The sequence below is a fragment of the Pimephales promelas genome, chromosome 19 (assembly GCF_988280905.1).
Source record: "Pimephales promelas chromosome 19, fPimPro1.hap1.1, whole genome shotgun sequence".
NCBI classification, from domain to species: domain Eukaryota; kingdom Metazoa; phylum Chordata; class Actinopteri; order Cypriniformes; family Leuciscidae; genus Pimephales; species Pimephales promelas.
Window position 1 is genome coordinate 21342160 of NC_142787.1, and position 15783 is coordinate 21357942.

The window sequence follows — 15783 nt, forward strand, 5'->3', positions numbered from 1 at the left end:
TGCTTCGGTGGCCTGTTGAATTAATACACAGTTTTATTGTGCATAAATCACTGATGCATGTTATTCCAAAAAAAAATAAATAAATAAATAAATAGGGACGCATATATCTGAACCACAAGAGTTATTGGCCTATAATAGAACATTTATCGATATTGGGTGTTCAGTTGTTCATGCCCATCCCCCCCTTTTTATATTTGGGTTGCCCTTGTAAATAATTTAATAACAGTTAAATGTAATTTTTAAAATCTCAAAATCAATATTCATTTTCACAATGTACATTTATAATGTTGTGTTGCCTAAATTCACATTTAAATCAATTGATTTGTGTTTTTTTGTTATATTATTTATTTAGACAAAATATTTTAGAATAAATAATTTAAAAAAAAAATCTGCCATTTCTCAGTTATTGGTCATGTAATTTCTCAGTTATTGTCCATAATAGAATTATAATTGGATAATCGGTACGACAGATTTACTTTGTAGTCTTTTAAAGCATAAACATGCAACAACAACTTTTCTTTTTTTGACTCAAGTCAGTCACAGGGCAGAAATGCAATGTGCTGACCTCAAAGTGAGAAAACGTGTCTTAAGGCGGGCGTACGCGGTACGAATTCTGACGGTCGGAAGATCGAATGTCCAGGCACACGTTACGAGTGAGTTTATCCGAAAATCGTACGGAGGCAGTGATATACGACACGATTTTATGACCTGCTTAATTCCGAAGAAATCGCACGAAGTTCCACGCTAAAAACTCTCTCATAACTGCATAATAGCCTACAGATGTTTCAGAATGAAATATGCCAAATACTGGCCAGTAGGAACACGGCAGATGCTGTTTAGTTAACCTTTCACAAAGTCATCATAAAAACATTAATTGAAGCAGTGTTTCTAGTAGTCCACACCATTTTCGTCTTTCTTCTGTGGATTTCCTCAGCTCCTGATTGGTCAAATTCAGATCGACATGTCGGCTCATTCAACCGCACACACCTCGCGAATGCAAGCCGACAGCTCCCGAACCTTTTTCCAGTTACGCTGTCATGCACAACAGACAGAATTTTAAGCGTGACAGTGTGCTGTTAGTAGAGATGATGAATCCGTCAAAACAGTGGGGGGTCATGCAGATTCTATCTTCCAGACATAGGCTTAGTTTGCTGATTATCGTTTGATTCATTTAATCCAAATTAAGACAAACATGTCAGTATTGCACTGAAATCTCTTTCTGCTTTGCAAATTAAACATTTGCTTTGCAAATTAAGTTTTTTTTATGTTTGAAAAGCCTGGAACACTAGACACAGTATTTGACTGAGTTTGTCAAAGACAATTACCAAACCAAAACAAGGTGTAAGCAGTCTCATTGCAAGCGTTTGATTGTATGCTTTGACTTTGAAAGAATTTTCAGATTTCCTTCTATTTTACATTTTTAGAATTATATGATCCCCCTGAAGCAAGTCTTATTGCCACAGGAGATGGAGGCCATATTTGTAAATTTAGAGGTGAGTGATCATTTACTGTACTTTTCATTTTCAGCCTAAAGTATTTTACATTTATATTTTTTAAGTTTTTTCATAACAAAGTTTGCCAATAGTGTAAACTAATTATTTAAAATTTCATATTTTTGTAGTTCACTTGTTGAATTTACTAAATATTTGTTAGGATTTGCTGATAGAACCCAAACTCAGAACAGCCAGGGAAGCTCAAAAAGATAAATCAATAAACCAATAATCATTTAACAAGAGGACGGGGCCAAGACTACAAACTGACAGAATATCACATGGCACACAGAAACAAACAAAAGTCAGGTGCAAAAGGCACATGGCAACCAAACATGACAGAAGCCATGTGCTCAGACAAACACTCAAGACAAGACAGGAGAACATGGCAACCAAACATGACAGAAGCCGTGTGCTCAGACAAACACGACCCAGAGAACAATTCCAAAGCCCTACGCTCACACAAGGACAAAATGAACAACATGTGCATCATGATCCTGTCACTAAACTAAAAATAAGACCAACCAATGAGCTATTACCTCAAATAACACATTTGTTTGTATAAAAAAAGATTACATTTGACATTGACACGTTTACTTACTGGAGTTAGACTGAACTCTATCTCTGATAAGATGGCAATTATGATGATAAGTGTGTTCATTAATTATGAGTGCAACTGATCACAGTTGATCCGTGATCCGTACGGACCAGGCCTCACGGTTAGGCACGCATGTGATTCGTGGATTAACTGCCGAGTTTAACCATCATAGGGAGAATATTTATCCTTTTGGATGTGTTTTGTCTTGCCAATTTAAATGATTTTAAACGCAGAAGAAGCGGCGAAAAATTAGGACTCGTGCAAAATCAGGTTATCTGTGCGCACAGACTCACACACTCGAAGTGCAGAGAGAGAGAGAGAGAGTTACGTTTCAGACAGCACTCCAACACCGAATTGATTCCTCTTTCACACTAAAACTTGTCTCTGACAGCAAGTGAATGATTCTGAGGGGACAAAAGTATGGCACAACAAATAGATTAACAATGCTTTGGTGGATGTTTGCAATTCTTTGTTTACACAGGACATCATCAGGGTCCATTTTGCTCTGTTGAGGGCCATTGACCTGACCATGATAAGTGGGGGCAACGGTCTGGGAAAGATCTTTCTGGACTACAAGGAGAGGTCAGTACCTTGACAGAGTGTGTGGGTTTATCACTGTCAGTTCTGTTATAACATCTCAGCCCTTTGTCAACAACACCGTAAGCCTCTGTTGAGCTGAAATGACCTCAAGTGAAGGAGGCAAAGTCTTGCTCCGGGCGACCACCCCAAAAAAATCCATCACACCAACAGGGTCTGACCGCAGCAGCACAGATTTTTTAAAGTAAATCCTCATCAGAGCCCAGAGCTCCCAGGGCTTAGAAAGAAAATAGACCTGTCTGCTAGAGTCTACTGCATTAGAGCTGAACACTTCCTGTTTTGAGTGCTCTTTTTGTCTCTGTTGCTGCTGTATCAAAAATCAATAACCAGATAATAGAGAATGTTTTAGCTACTTCATCCACAATGGATGACAGTTACCCAGGGGATTTGGTAAAATCATAACACTATTTCATCTGTATCTACCGAAGATGGAGAATTTAGCCAGCCTTTAAACAGCCTCTTCCTTTTTGCAGTATTATATTAAAACACAGGACCTTAAAGAAAGATTTTCCCAAACATGAAAATTCTGTCATTTACTCACCCTCATGGCATTCCAAACTTTAAGACTTCCTTTGTATGTATCAGAAATGAATATAGTTTGAAGGATGCATCAACTGTTTTAGTCCATACATTAACCATTGTCCTACACTACTGCATTTTCTGTTAAAAACAGAGAATTAAAACGAATACGAACTCTATCCACACCAGCATTTTATCTGTGTATAAGAATTGATCTCCGTCCACATTAAAACGACTGAAAACGCGGATCACGTGACCATTCACCAACACTGGGCAACTGCGTGCCGGTGTAAATAGGAAACGGATTGACTATTCCTCAGATTTAATGAAGAAGAAAGTAACGTTAGCTACCTCTGGAAAGATTAGAAATGTCGAAGATGGGTGGCTGACGAATCAGGGAAGGACACGTCATGACTGATGACACCCAATCATAGAGCCGAGCGTGAGCCTCTGCGTCATTGTTTTTAAAATCCTCACTAAAACGCCCTCCGGAGATTCAAAACGCAAAACGTAGCTGCAGCATTTTTAAACTTCGTTTTTTTTTTTTTCCGTTTCAGTATGGATGGGAGGTGCAAACGTACTGTAGCAAAAGGTCTCCGTTTTTAATCGAAAACGCAGTAGTGTGGACGGGGCCTAAAAGTCAATGGGTTCCAAAACAATATTGAGCTCCACAGACATTCATTGTATTGTACAACTTCAGGGTGAGTTAATGATGAATGAGTTGTCATGTTTGGGTTAACTCTCCCTTTAATACTGTACTCTGACATACACAGTGGACAATATTAAGATGCAAATGAGCCACTCATATTCTCTCTGAAGTTTGAATGTGAGCAGCTGTACCTGGCATACCCCAGGTCATTGGTCTGGCACTGCTGATTCAGCTCAGTAATGTGAAATATCCCTGCAGTTTCCTTTGGTTTGAGAAACATTGAGGCTTGACTAAATGACAGGCCATGTAACAGTCAGCTTATTCTAGTAATTCTACGCTACATTAAACTCTATGTTATCAGGCATTATTGAGACCCTGGAAATCAGTTTCTGTATAAAAGTTGTGTTCTTGCTGTACTAAGCACAATTGCTTTTTTTTTTTTTTTTAAATCCCAACTGGGACCTACTTAATAAAACCAAGTAGGTGTAACACAAAATTATGACCTCACTGCAATTAGAGTGCATGCGTCCTCCGAGATGAGAACTTTGGTTTAGTGTTCTGGTTTATTAAGCAGCCAGATGACCTTGCAGTAAGATCTTTGGAATTAATGTTCCTGGAATTCTTAGACCACAAGGGTTATACTGTTATACATACAGATTGTGAGGAAGTCAACGTTCTAGACATAATGCAGAAATTTTACACGTGACCCTAGTCAGTTCAGTAGGCACCTTTTTTTTGTAATTTGAGCCTTTCAGAATCACAAAGATGATTTTAGGCTTGTATCACATGTAATTTAAGTGTGATTTTAGTGTATAACTGTGATTTAAAATGTATGTTCATTAAAAGTAAAGACAGTAAGCTCTAAACATAAATGGGTGAACGACTGAAAATCGAGGAAACCAACTGAGATACTCATTACTTGCTGCTGGCTGATTAGTTTAGCATCATGTGGCAGACAGTAACCTTTCAAAATATACTTGTATCTGAGCAAAAATTACAATTCTCATCGTCTACTCGCTCAAATGTCATTCCAATCCTGTATGACATAAAAGAACATATTGTGAAACTAAATGACCCAAAACATCTTTTGACACTTCTTCAAAATATATATGTGTTCCACAGGAAACAACAGTGTCATACAGGTTTGAAATGATAAGGGTGAGAAAATTATGAAATTGACCCTTCGCTAAGCCCCGCCCTCCCTAGTTACTGTTGCTACGCCTGTCAAGCTTTCGCGGCTGGCCCATCTATTATAGTGTGGATTCACCCGGTATCAGACATTTCAATGAGATAATTAGTAATTTTTGGAGAACAAGTGAAATATCTGAGAGAGCAAGACAAAAGGGACTACAGTATGCATTCGAGGGATATATTCACGACATTATATGCAACCGATTAGAGAATAATTTCTTAAAAATTGAAGTTAAAGCCTAACTTTATAGTCCCAGCGCAAGCAGCAGCGCCTCATACGCTGACCGTTCAAATGGGAAACACAAATTGAGGAACAGCTATGTTCATACACAGCAGGGTATGTGAAAATAATCGTAATAATTATAAATCAAACAGCTAATCAATAAATCTTGTGGAATAACACTAATACCGGGAGAGCCGTGATCGGATTGGGTTAAGTTACTTAGTAAGAGGTAGGTTAACGTTAGTAGGACGTCGATTAACAAAATGCTGAAATATATTTTAAAGTATGTCAGTGAGCCTTTGTCTTGTCTCTTTAATCATCTTATTTTACGTTATCATTATGACCAAAGAATCGTCAATATTTCCAAGCAATAGGTGTTTTTGTTAAGCATGTCAACATTTACCAGTAGTTGTGAATGGGTCTCGCACATAGACGCTAGTTCACGCCAATCATTTCTCCCCTTGGCTTTTAGATTTTCTGGAAGGAAAACAATTCCTCTCCCCCGTCCAAACTTTTAGTATACCGGTATCAGATTTGCACAATCCATACGCACAATGCTTCAGCATGTTTCCCTCGTTCGAAAGCTTGCCAGACCTCCCGCGCATAGTTACGGTTGCTAAGACATGATTGGCCAGTGGCGGTTTTCGGGCGTGGCTTAGCGAAGGGTCAATTAACTAATTAAATTATATATATATATATATGTATATTAATGTGTCGGTTTTGATCTTATGTCGACTCAAGTCTTTAGTTTGCTCTTTAAAGCACCCACTTGTTCTAATGCACATTAAAGACTTTGTTCCTTTTTATCTTCTCTGCTCTAGACATCTAATTTAACCTGCGCTTGAGTGCATCCATGGATATCTTATCTCTTATGTGGGTAAATGACTTCTCCCATTGAAAATTACCATATAGGCTCTTGAGAGAGGAACTGAGACTTTGTTCTGCATCAGATTCATTGAATACAGCAGCTGCAGAGGGCATTTGCATTTTCACAGGGAGAGCCTGATCTCTACATTACTGGGTTGTTTGCAATGATAATCACAGGTTCATTTTCAGTAATGACAGCATGCTGTGACGGAAACCAATCTCAAAATGTTCTGTGAGATTCAAACTTTTTTTATTAACTGCCATTACCTGCCGTTAATGGGAACAAATGCAGTCAGAATGGGTTTATATGATATTTACAGTTGTTTAAGTTGGTGACAGGGATTGATATATTTAAAAAAGCAAGTAAAATAGGGATGGAGGAGACAGCCCTATTGTTTCCATTTGTCAGTTTGCATAGGTAATTGGCCCATTAAGGCTCTTCCCCGAGCCCAGCGGGCAGCGTCACGCAGAGTTGGCGTGACAGCACCGCCTCTCTCACTCGTACTCTTTTGTTTATGTAATTCCGAGCCTGTCATCTCATTGAGCCAGTCTTCCATGGGTGCTCGCACTAACATGCACTTTGGCACAACATAGCTGCAGTGTGGCCCCATTCTGACACGCATGACCGTCTCTCTGTGCCTTATCACTACATTTTCTTCCTTTCTGCTTGATTTCTTTCTTACTTTCTTCACCTGTTTGCATGTCTATGTAGTCCATCACCATCAATAATCTTCTCATGCTCAATTACTGTGTCAATTGTTTAAACTATCTCGGTCTCAAAATATGGTCGATACTTTGCTGGAAACATCCGTTAAGAACAGCTTAATTGTAGGATTTTTTTCTCTTTCTAATAAGAAAAAAAGAAAACACATTTGCACAAGAGGGTGTGCGGCTTTTATAAAAATCTTCGCAATCGGACAGAATATATTTACATTTGGTGACATTAAGGCATTAAACAACGCTGAGTATTTTTGGCAAATTATTCATTTCATTAAAGCAGGGCTGTGTTATTTGCCGTTGACATTTTTCATCTGATTGGCATGTTTCTCTTTTTCATTATGGGATGCACGGTCCCTCTCCCTTCCGTCTCAACAATGAGAGAAATGGCCAGGGGATTTGGCCGTTGTGCGGCTGCTATCTTCCACACCTCCGTCCATTGCTCCAAAAGCCCAGCTGCCTTTAATTAATTTTGTTATCTTCTCTTGTAAGTCCATGTGACCTTTTTACGCCACTGCTTTCCATAGAATTAAATAATTGAGAAGCTTTCAGAAGTTATTGACACTGTGAAGGGCATATTGAAGAGCATCTTGCTTCGAACAGAATTGGCATGCTGCTTTTTAAGACACTGACTCCAGAGTGCAAGGCAAATCACAACTTTTAGACCACAGTAAAGGTTGTCAAACTCTGAAGCAAGAATTTTTTAGAGAGTTTTTTCCAAACTAATTTAAGTTATAGTGCTGGAATGAGCTCAGAGTTGTTGAGGAACATTATGAGTTGGTTTGCGTTGAGATTGAGCCACTTTTCACTCCGTGCAGGCTGTGTTAGAGTGAAGGTGAGGGGTCTTCAATGCCTCATGTCAGAGACTATTACTTCTCTCACTGGCCTGTCACTTCCACTTTGCTTTGCATTTTCCTCGCCAGCCCTGGTCTTTTCCAATGGACAGATGGAAGCTGGAAGGAGAGCGTCTGTACCAAATTGTATTTTCTGTGAAATAAAATGCATGACATATTTGCCATAATGAGAAAGTCGGTGCAGCGGGCGATAGCACCGGAAGAGAGGTGAATTCAAAAAGCATGTGTTTACACAGCGATGGCAAAGGCTTTCACTCTAGGGAATATTCACACTTAAGCAACCCATGGTTTTTTTTTTTCTTTCCACTCTCTCTCTTTCCATCTCGGTCACATCCCACTCTCACAGTCTGAAGTGCCGAAGGAGGAAACCAGGATGAATCTGAAGAGCCTGAATAGCCTTGACTGTTTTGCCATTGCAGTTGTCAGGTTGTTGCATGTCTAAGCGTTGCTGGCATCACAAAGCCGATAAGACGGTGGCAACACAAATTGCAACATTTTCTGTTTATTTTAGCACCTTTATCTTACAACTCTGATGCCATGGGGAAGTGGAGGCCAAGTGTTTAGCACTCCAAGCTGGATCAGTCAACAGAATTATCTTCATAAAGAGTATATTCCTTGAGGTTGCACTGCTGATGTGCATTGTATCTGGTTGTTAACATGTTTCATTTCTACTCCAATTGCATTTAAACAGATAATTGCTGGGTCATTAAAGAGTAATGATGTCCATTGCACACTAATGTATGTCCTAAATACAACCCTAAATGAAAGAGCATATATCTTCCTAATCAAATCTGCTCACTGAATGTGTTTGTCACACTGCACAAGATTATTTTTAGTTAATTTAGTACCATTAGATGCTTAGCACAGATGGACAAAGCATGGCCTGTTTGCTTGTATGAAAGGACATCTATTAGAGCACTGTGAATGGAGATGGTAGGGAAAAAATCCCAGCTATCCTTTTTGAAATATAATAGTACCATGATACTATTATATACTATAATAGTAATAGTAGACATGTGGCATAGCTGCCAACTTTTGAGTTTAGCTTGGTGTGATAACAGGGTGGGTTTGAGTTGTTTTTGTTTTTTTTCTCTCGTCAAAACCGAATATGTTCATCAGTGGTTACAGTCTATATCAAGCAGGGACAATAGAGTCTCTGCAACGGCTATAGATTGAGGTGCGCACAGTGCGCGTCCGAGTGAATACTGCGTGAGCAACAAGAGAACACTGTTCAATATGTGTATGTGCAGCACATTGGACAACCTCGGTTGGGATTAATGGTGCTATATAAATAAAATTGACATTGACTGTATCTATGCGACTGACAGCAGCGGCAACAAGTGCTCAGCTTGATTTCAAAAACAAAACATTTTAGCGCTAAACTCTTATTTAAGAGTGAACTAAATTAATGCTCTGCTAGTTAACTGGAGATGTTTTATTTGTATTAGGTACATCCGTGCCTCAATGATTCCAAAAGTGGTGGTTACAAAATGACTAATGACCAAACCTGGTGGGGTAATTTATTCCTGTGATGGCAAAGCAGCTTCAGCATCATTACTCCAGTCTTCAGTGTCACATGATTTTTCAGAAATCATTATAATATGCTGTTTTGATGTTCAAGAAACATTTATTATAATTATCAGTGTTTTAAACCGTTGTGCACATTTCTTTCAGCATTCTTTCTTTGATGAATAGAAAGTTCAAAATAACAGAATTTATTTTAAATCTTTTGTAAAATCATAAATGACTACTGTCAATTTTGATCAATTTAATGTATCCTCACTGAATAAAAGTCCCAAAAAATTCTTACTGACCCCAAACTTTTGAATGGAAGTGTATAATGTTACAAAAGAATTGGTATTTAGAAATTATTACTGTTGTTTGGTTACAGTTTGCAGTTTGGTTACCAACAAAAATATATTTTCAAAATGTATTTTATGTTCCGCAAAAGAAAGTCATACAGCTTTGAAAGTACAAACTATGCCCAAAATATGAAATTATTTTTATTTTTAAGAAATTACATTGAAAAAGAAACTTCTAAATAAGAAACTAAAACTGTCAGTAGGTGGGGGTAAATGTCTAAATTAGAGGTCGACCGATTCATCGGTTTTGCTGATATATCGGTACCGATAGTTGATTGGTGGAACTATCGTTATCGGCAAAAATCCACACCGATAGATTTTCCAGGTTGTGTCTGTTGCTGGAGTATCTGAGAAGTGCATGCGGTCATTACAAAGCATGAGAGTGCGCAGAAGAGACTGCTGGTATTATACACAGTGAGAGCGGCCTCTAGAGGACAAATAACAAACTATCACTGGCTGAGTTGTTTACGCTAACATGTGAGGCTGCGCGCAACAGAGAGAGAACATGCAGCACAGAGAGTGCGTACACTTCAGATGCGCGTATAAAACACACACAGCGAAACCGTATGAATACAGAACACTAAAGTACATATTGCCATGTCATTATAAAGTAATTAATTTATTGACTAGACACTGCATTAGCAGAGAAATATCAGCAGTATGTTTGCTGTCGTGTCTGAGAGGAATAACATTAACGCTACCTCAAGTGATATCAACGGTTGAGCACCGTCTCTCCCTTGCAGTCCTTTTTACGAGGCACCTGAAACATTTAATCTGGAAATTGCCTTGTAAAGAAGACCTTCATGTTCAATTATGTCTGTGACATCTGTTATTACAGCTAATTCCCGACACCTGCGCCCGCATTTTCAATATGCTTTTCAGCTCATAATTGAGCGAGGCCACCATTAATCTCCATCAGTCCATTTCCATGAGGAACCAAGCCGTCTCTCTTGTTCCAGATTAGCCTTTAATCAGGCCTGCTTAGCCCAAGGGCACGGAGGCCCAGACATTGAACAGAGCAGCAGGGGAGCCCCCTTTTCAGTTCAAGACTACAGTTTCAGTTAGCTTTGCGCTCCTTAACTTAGTGGGTGGCTCACGTTAATAAAATAGGGGTGAGACTTGGAGCCTGTCCTGGATTGCAGACCATCGAGAAGGTTATACTACCTCAATAGACCACACTTAATGAACTGAATTTGAGTTGATCATCCATTTATTCATTCGACCCCATCCACATGCGTTTTGCCCTCATTAGTGGATAATCCAGTTTGGATTTATAAATGTATGCCTTGCTTTGATCAGACCACTCATCTTTCCAGCTTTCTTTTTTTTTTTTTTTGATTCTGGAAATTTATGGGAAAATGGAATTACAGGCAGTTTTGTTCTTCTGATCAAGGATAATTAAGCGATGATTATATCTTGTAGAGTGAAACTGGCTTAACCAAGACCACAATTAGGAGTCAGGCAACCCAAGAGTATCTAAGGGTTTGAGCTTGCCAACTGTGCCAGTGTGTGTCCTACTTAATTCAGAGGCAGAAATCTGTGCCACACGTGGTGCCATCATCTAGGCTAGATTACTTTGAGCTGCTTCCAGAATGTGTTGATCGCTATCAGGAGTCGATTGTGCAATCTAATAAACGTGTCTTGATCTTCTCAGTGGCCCAAATTAACTTGTACACAATCCAGAATCCATCAAAATGGTTCACTCAGATTCATTTGATAAAGACACTGCGCAAAAGATTTAGCTTCATTATGAAATCATGTAACACTGACTATATGGTTATCACTTGTAGCATAGACTTTGTTTCTTTTTAATGGGTTCAAATATTTAAGGAAAAATTTAAATTAACCCAAAGATGAATAAAAATTCTGTCATCATTCTGACACGGTGACAGATTGGTGTTCAAAACCCAATTAATTTATTTATGCACAAATCATCTGTTGTTTCCCCATATAATGTAACTCTATTATTAATATTTTGAGACTGATATTAAGGCTCTTTCTAAATTCCAAGACTGCATAGAATGAATGGACGACATGCATTCTCGTGTTGACCGGTCATGCCAGGCTACCTTGAAAGAACGTACTCTGAAGGACACAGAACTCATCCTTGTGAGAATTGAGATGTGCTGTGATCGTTTTGCTCAACTTAGCGTTCAGCGCAAATAATGCAGTTGGACAGCACCATCCAACAGCATAACCTATTCAAATATTGAATTACATGATTGTTTTTATTTTATTTATTTTATTTCACATGAGTATTTGTGTAAATTAATATGTATAATTGTTACTCTGTCAATGTTAAGATTCTTTTAAATATGCCAAATAAAAAGTATGACAGGCTTTCTCCAGGTATTAGAACTTTATTAAAATTATACCTAACAAAACGACAAAGTTTACTTTCACGAGCCGTCACGTAAGTGAGAACATAAGTGAGAACAAGAAAAGTTTAAAGCTTACAAGCTGCCGTACGTTATCCGCCCTCAATGATTTTTGAGATTTGTAAGGGTTTTAGTCTCTCAAGTCTGCACTCAATGTATCCTATCAAGAACACACCCGGGGTACTTTCATGCATCCTCTGTACTTGGGTTTTTGAGTATTGGAACTGGTTTTGGACGTTTGATGACGCAAACACAAGGGCTTAAGAAAGCATTTTGAGAAAAGGCTTGAATGTCATCGCAGGGTTATGGCATCAGTCTGTTGATCTTTCTTTTGTAGACTGCTCATCTACGGCCAGTACTGTAGCCATATGGAGAATGCCCAGAAGACACTGGATGAGCTAATTGCCACACGGGAAGATGTCAAGTGTAAAGTGGAGGTAGGCTCTTACTATAATCAGACTCCTCAGTTGATAAATTATATGGTACACAATCAGTAGAAGTGCTTGAAATTTGTAAAATCAGTCTAATATACATTTTAATGGTATTTTGATTTTTCATGTATGCAGTGTCATCTATACTGTGTATTTACTATGTGTGTGTGTGTGTGTGTGTACGCTCACCTAAAGGATTATTTAGAACACATGTTCAATTTCTCATTATTGCAATTATTTAATCAACCAATCACATGACAGTTGCTTCAATGCATTTAGGGTCGAGTCGAGCTGAGCTGGTACTGTGTAGTGGAAAAACACCATTAGTATGGTGCTCCTAATAATCCTTTAGGTGTATATATATATATATATATATATCTATATATATATATATATATATATATATATATGTATATATATATAAAATTATGACTAAATTACATTTTATGGGGTGAGCTATCACTTTGTGAAAAAAATAATAATGCTCAATCTACTAAACAACATGCAGATTTCACTCTCTCAGTTAAAATGTATCATCAGCCAGTTAAATGCGCTGAGGCAGAGACACTGCCTCAAAGAGACTCTTTTAACAGCTCTTTTCTCCCAGAGACCGCTCCAGTGGTCAGCCCCAGCACAGTGTTTGCTCTCGGCAGACTGCTGTTGACAGTTTTGGGGCATGAACTAATTTTACTCTGTGCTAATGCTACTCAAGATGAAGGACTACAGGGATGTTTTTGTGCCTGCCAATCTGTGGCAGTGTAGGTTACTTTAATGACTTCAAAAATAAATACTGGGCGAGAGAAGCCATTATTTCCAGGCGGGATTAAAGAAGATTACAGTTGAAATTACCACAACCACAGTTGTGGACACACTTGTTGACAAATTCACATAATTATCATTGTTATCTCACACACAAGAAGGGCTCTGTAATCTAGTACAGTACATTCAGAGCGCAGTTACGAGACCTCGTGGAAAGAGACAAGAGCCTCTTGTAATGGATTAGTCAGAGATCCTTCATCATGAGGGAAGTCGAGTCACTGATAGTCATAGAGATGATGAACCTCTTCCTCAGTCCATTCTGAATGTCAAGCGTGACATTTGAGTCTGTCCTCCTTGCTTACTTGTCACATAAGAACAGGGGGATTAAAAATGAAGAGATTGACGCATAAACTGAAGATGAAAAATCCACAGTGTAGAGGAAAAGCATCTGGTTTACAGTTTATACACTGGAGACAACATGAAAAACTTTTTTTTTTTTTGTTAAATTACTGTTTCTGATCTTATTGTGCATTATTATTTACTGTTGAAGCCTGTTTCCACCTCTGAGTAGAAAAAAGGCAATTGTGTTTAATAAATTAAGTAGTCACATTGTGAGATATACATTTGTAATTATGAAAATGTCAAGTTGCAGGTGTGAGATGTAAAATTCACATTTTGAATTTATTTGTTTAGTGTGAAAACAGGTTTACATGGTATACACTGTTTCAAAGAAAAAATTACCATAACCATTAATACAATTTGGGAATTTTTTTTTAACCAATAACCTCATTGTCTAACATGTTTCAACTCCAATGATTTTTCTATGATCCAATGAAATCCTAATCACTAAAAAGTTTGCCTTGGTTTACATTATTTTTCACCATAATTTTTTTTTCTACTCTAAAATATGCCACATTCTTGAAGGCCGTCTTCAGTGATTGTCGGTTTAAAATAATTTGTTTGTGGTCCATATTTGTTATGAGAGTTTCCTTTTTTTTTTAAACTGCTCACCTGTTGCAATAATCCTTGTTTACAGGAGTGTACCATGAAGGTCCAGGAGGGAAAGTTCAAACTGCAAGATCTTCTGGTTGTCCCCATGCAGAGGGTCCTGAAATACCACCTTCTGCTTAAGGTGAGGCCCACTATTCATCATCAACAATATTGAGCTCATCTCTCACTAAGAGAGTTTAAGAAATAATAAGGAACCTGTTCAACTTATTCTGGTTTGAGGTTTGAAAGCTACTCTGCTGCACAGCACCTCCCGCAAACCTCAAAACCTTATAAAACATTTAGATCGTTTTACCTCATCCAACAAGACCCATGTGGCTCTCCACTCTGCCCAGCCACTGCTAATAGAGATCATGTATAAAACAGGAAGCCCTGCATGATACAAACCATCATTAATTCACAACACACATTAATAATGGATACGGAGAATGTGACGTGACAGAAGGGCAGGATATAGGGAAGTGAGGACTGAGGGGGGTGGATACATTGACACTGTTTAAGGGCCTGTTGTCATATCGCGTCTTTTGCGCGCTCGAGTTTGTTATTTCAAATGTAGGCGCGTTGTAGGTTGTGGTGCGACTCTGTCGTTTTTTCCAAGCGTGTACGCTCCGCAACAAGATATGTTTCCGTCTATGTGCGAGTGTATGTGTACAGTATGTGAGGGACAGAAAGAAAGCGTGCTTTCTATTGATAATAAAAGGTAATTTAGTGGGAAAGACACGGAAATAGTCAAATATAACCAAGATGTCTAATCATGAGTTTCATCCCTTTTACCATAAACAGAGCCGGTCTGTATGTGTGACTTATTATTGTGTTGTGTTTCCGCAGGAGTTAGTAAGTCACTCTATGGACCGTCCGGAGAGGCAGCAGCTTAAAGAAGCACTAGAAGCCATGCAGGTGTGAACTCTGATAAAACCCTCATATACACAATACAATTCATATATAATTATCCCTTAAAAAAATTTTATATATAAGGATCTCCGGGACTTTGTATTTTGGGGGACGAGTGGCTTGGGAGTTTTTATCTAAGTGTTTTACCTTTGTCTATTTATCTGTCTTCGAAGGACCTGGCCATGTACATCAATGAGGTGAAGAGGGACAATGAAACGCTGAAGAAAATAAGTGAATTTCAGAGCTCAATAGAAAATCTAGTAAGTTTTCATGAAATTGTGTGATAATCTGGCATAATCAATGCAGAAAGAGTGCACACGTTAAAAGTTTGGCCAGTAAGAATTCATTTTATGACCCTGTTTGATTAAAATATGGGCCTTATCTACCTGTGCATTATATTTTTCATGTGTATTTCTGTCCAGTTAATATATCATGCATATTTAGTTGCCAACCTACTGTCTGTTCTGTTGAGGTACCTCGATAAATGTAATCTTGTAATCAGAATGTAATCAGAATCTTGAAATTGACTTAAAGCTAATTCATAATGCCTTTACTTGTAGCTTTTATGAGGATTGCAACCCCTCTGTTGTGTCCTTTGCAATACTTATGATGTCTGAGGTCATGCGCATTTCAGCATGCTGGCCAATTCCTCTTTATCCCCAAACATTTAGTTGTTTACAAGCCTCCACCTGCCCCCCGTCTGTCACTTCTGTTCAGTAAAATAAATCCTTAAAGCCTCCAGGCCACAA

General features: G+C 38.3%; 1 protein-coding gene across 6 annotated transcripts in view; it reads left to right on the forward strand.

Moving 5' to 3' along the window:
* The window catches only part of vav2 (vav guanine nucleotide exchange factor 2), a 178314-nt gene that overhangs the window by 148424 nt on the left and 14107 nt on the right, over positions 1-15783 (forward strand). For all 6 annotated transcript variants that reach the window (XM_089123460.1, XM_089123461.1, XM_089123462.1 and 3 more), the window contains exons 7-12: positions 1425-1493; positions 2570-2670; positions 12283-12382; positions 14172-14267; positions 14972-15040; positions 15208-15294. In XM_089123460.1, the coding sequence (XP_088979586.1) occupies positions 1425-1493; positions 2570-2670; positions 12283-12382; positions 14172-14267; positions 14972-15040; positions 15208-15294 (522 nt within the window). The remainder of the gene's footprint in view (positions 1-1424; positions 1494-2569; positions 2671-12282; positions 12383-14171; positions 14268-14971; positions 15041-15207; positions 15295-15783) is intronic.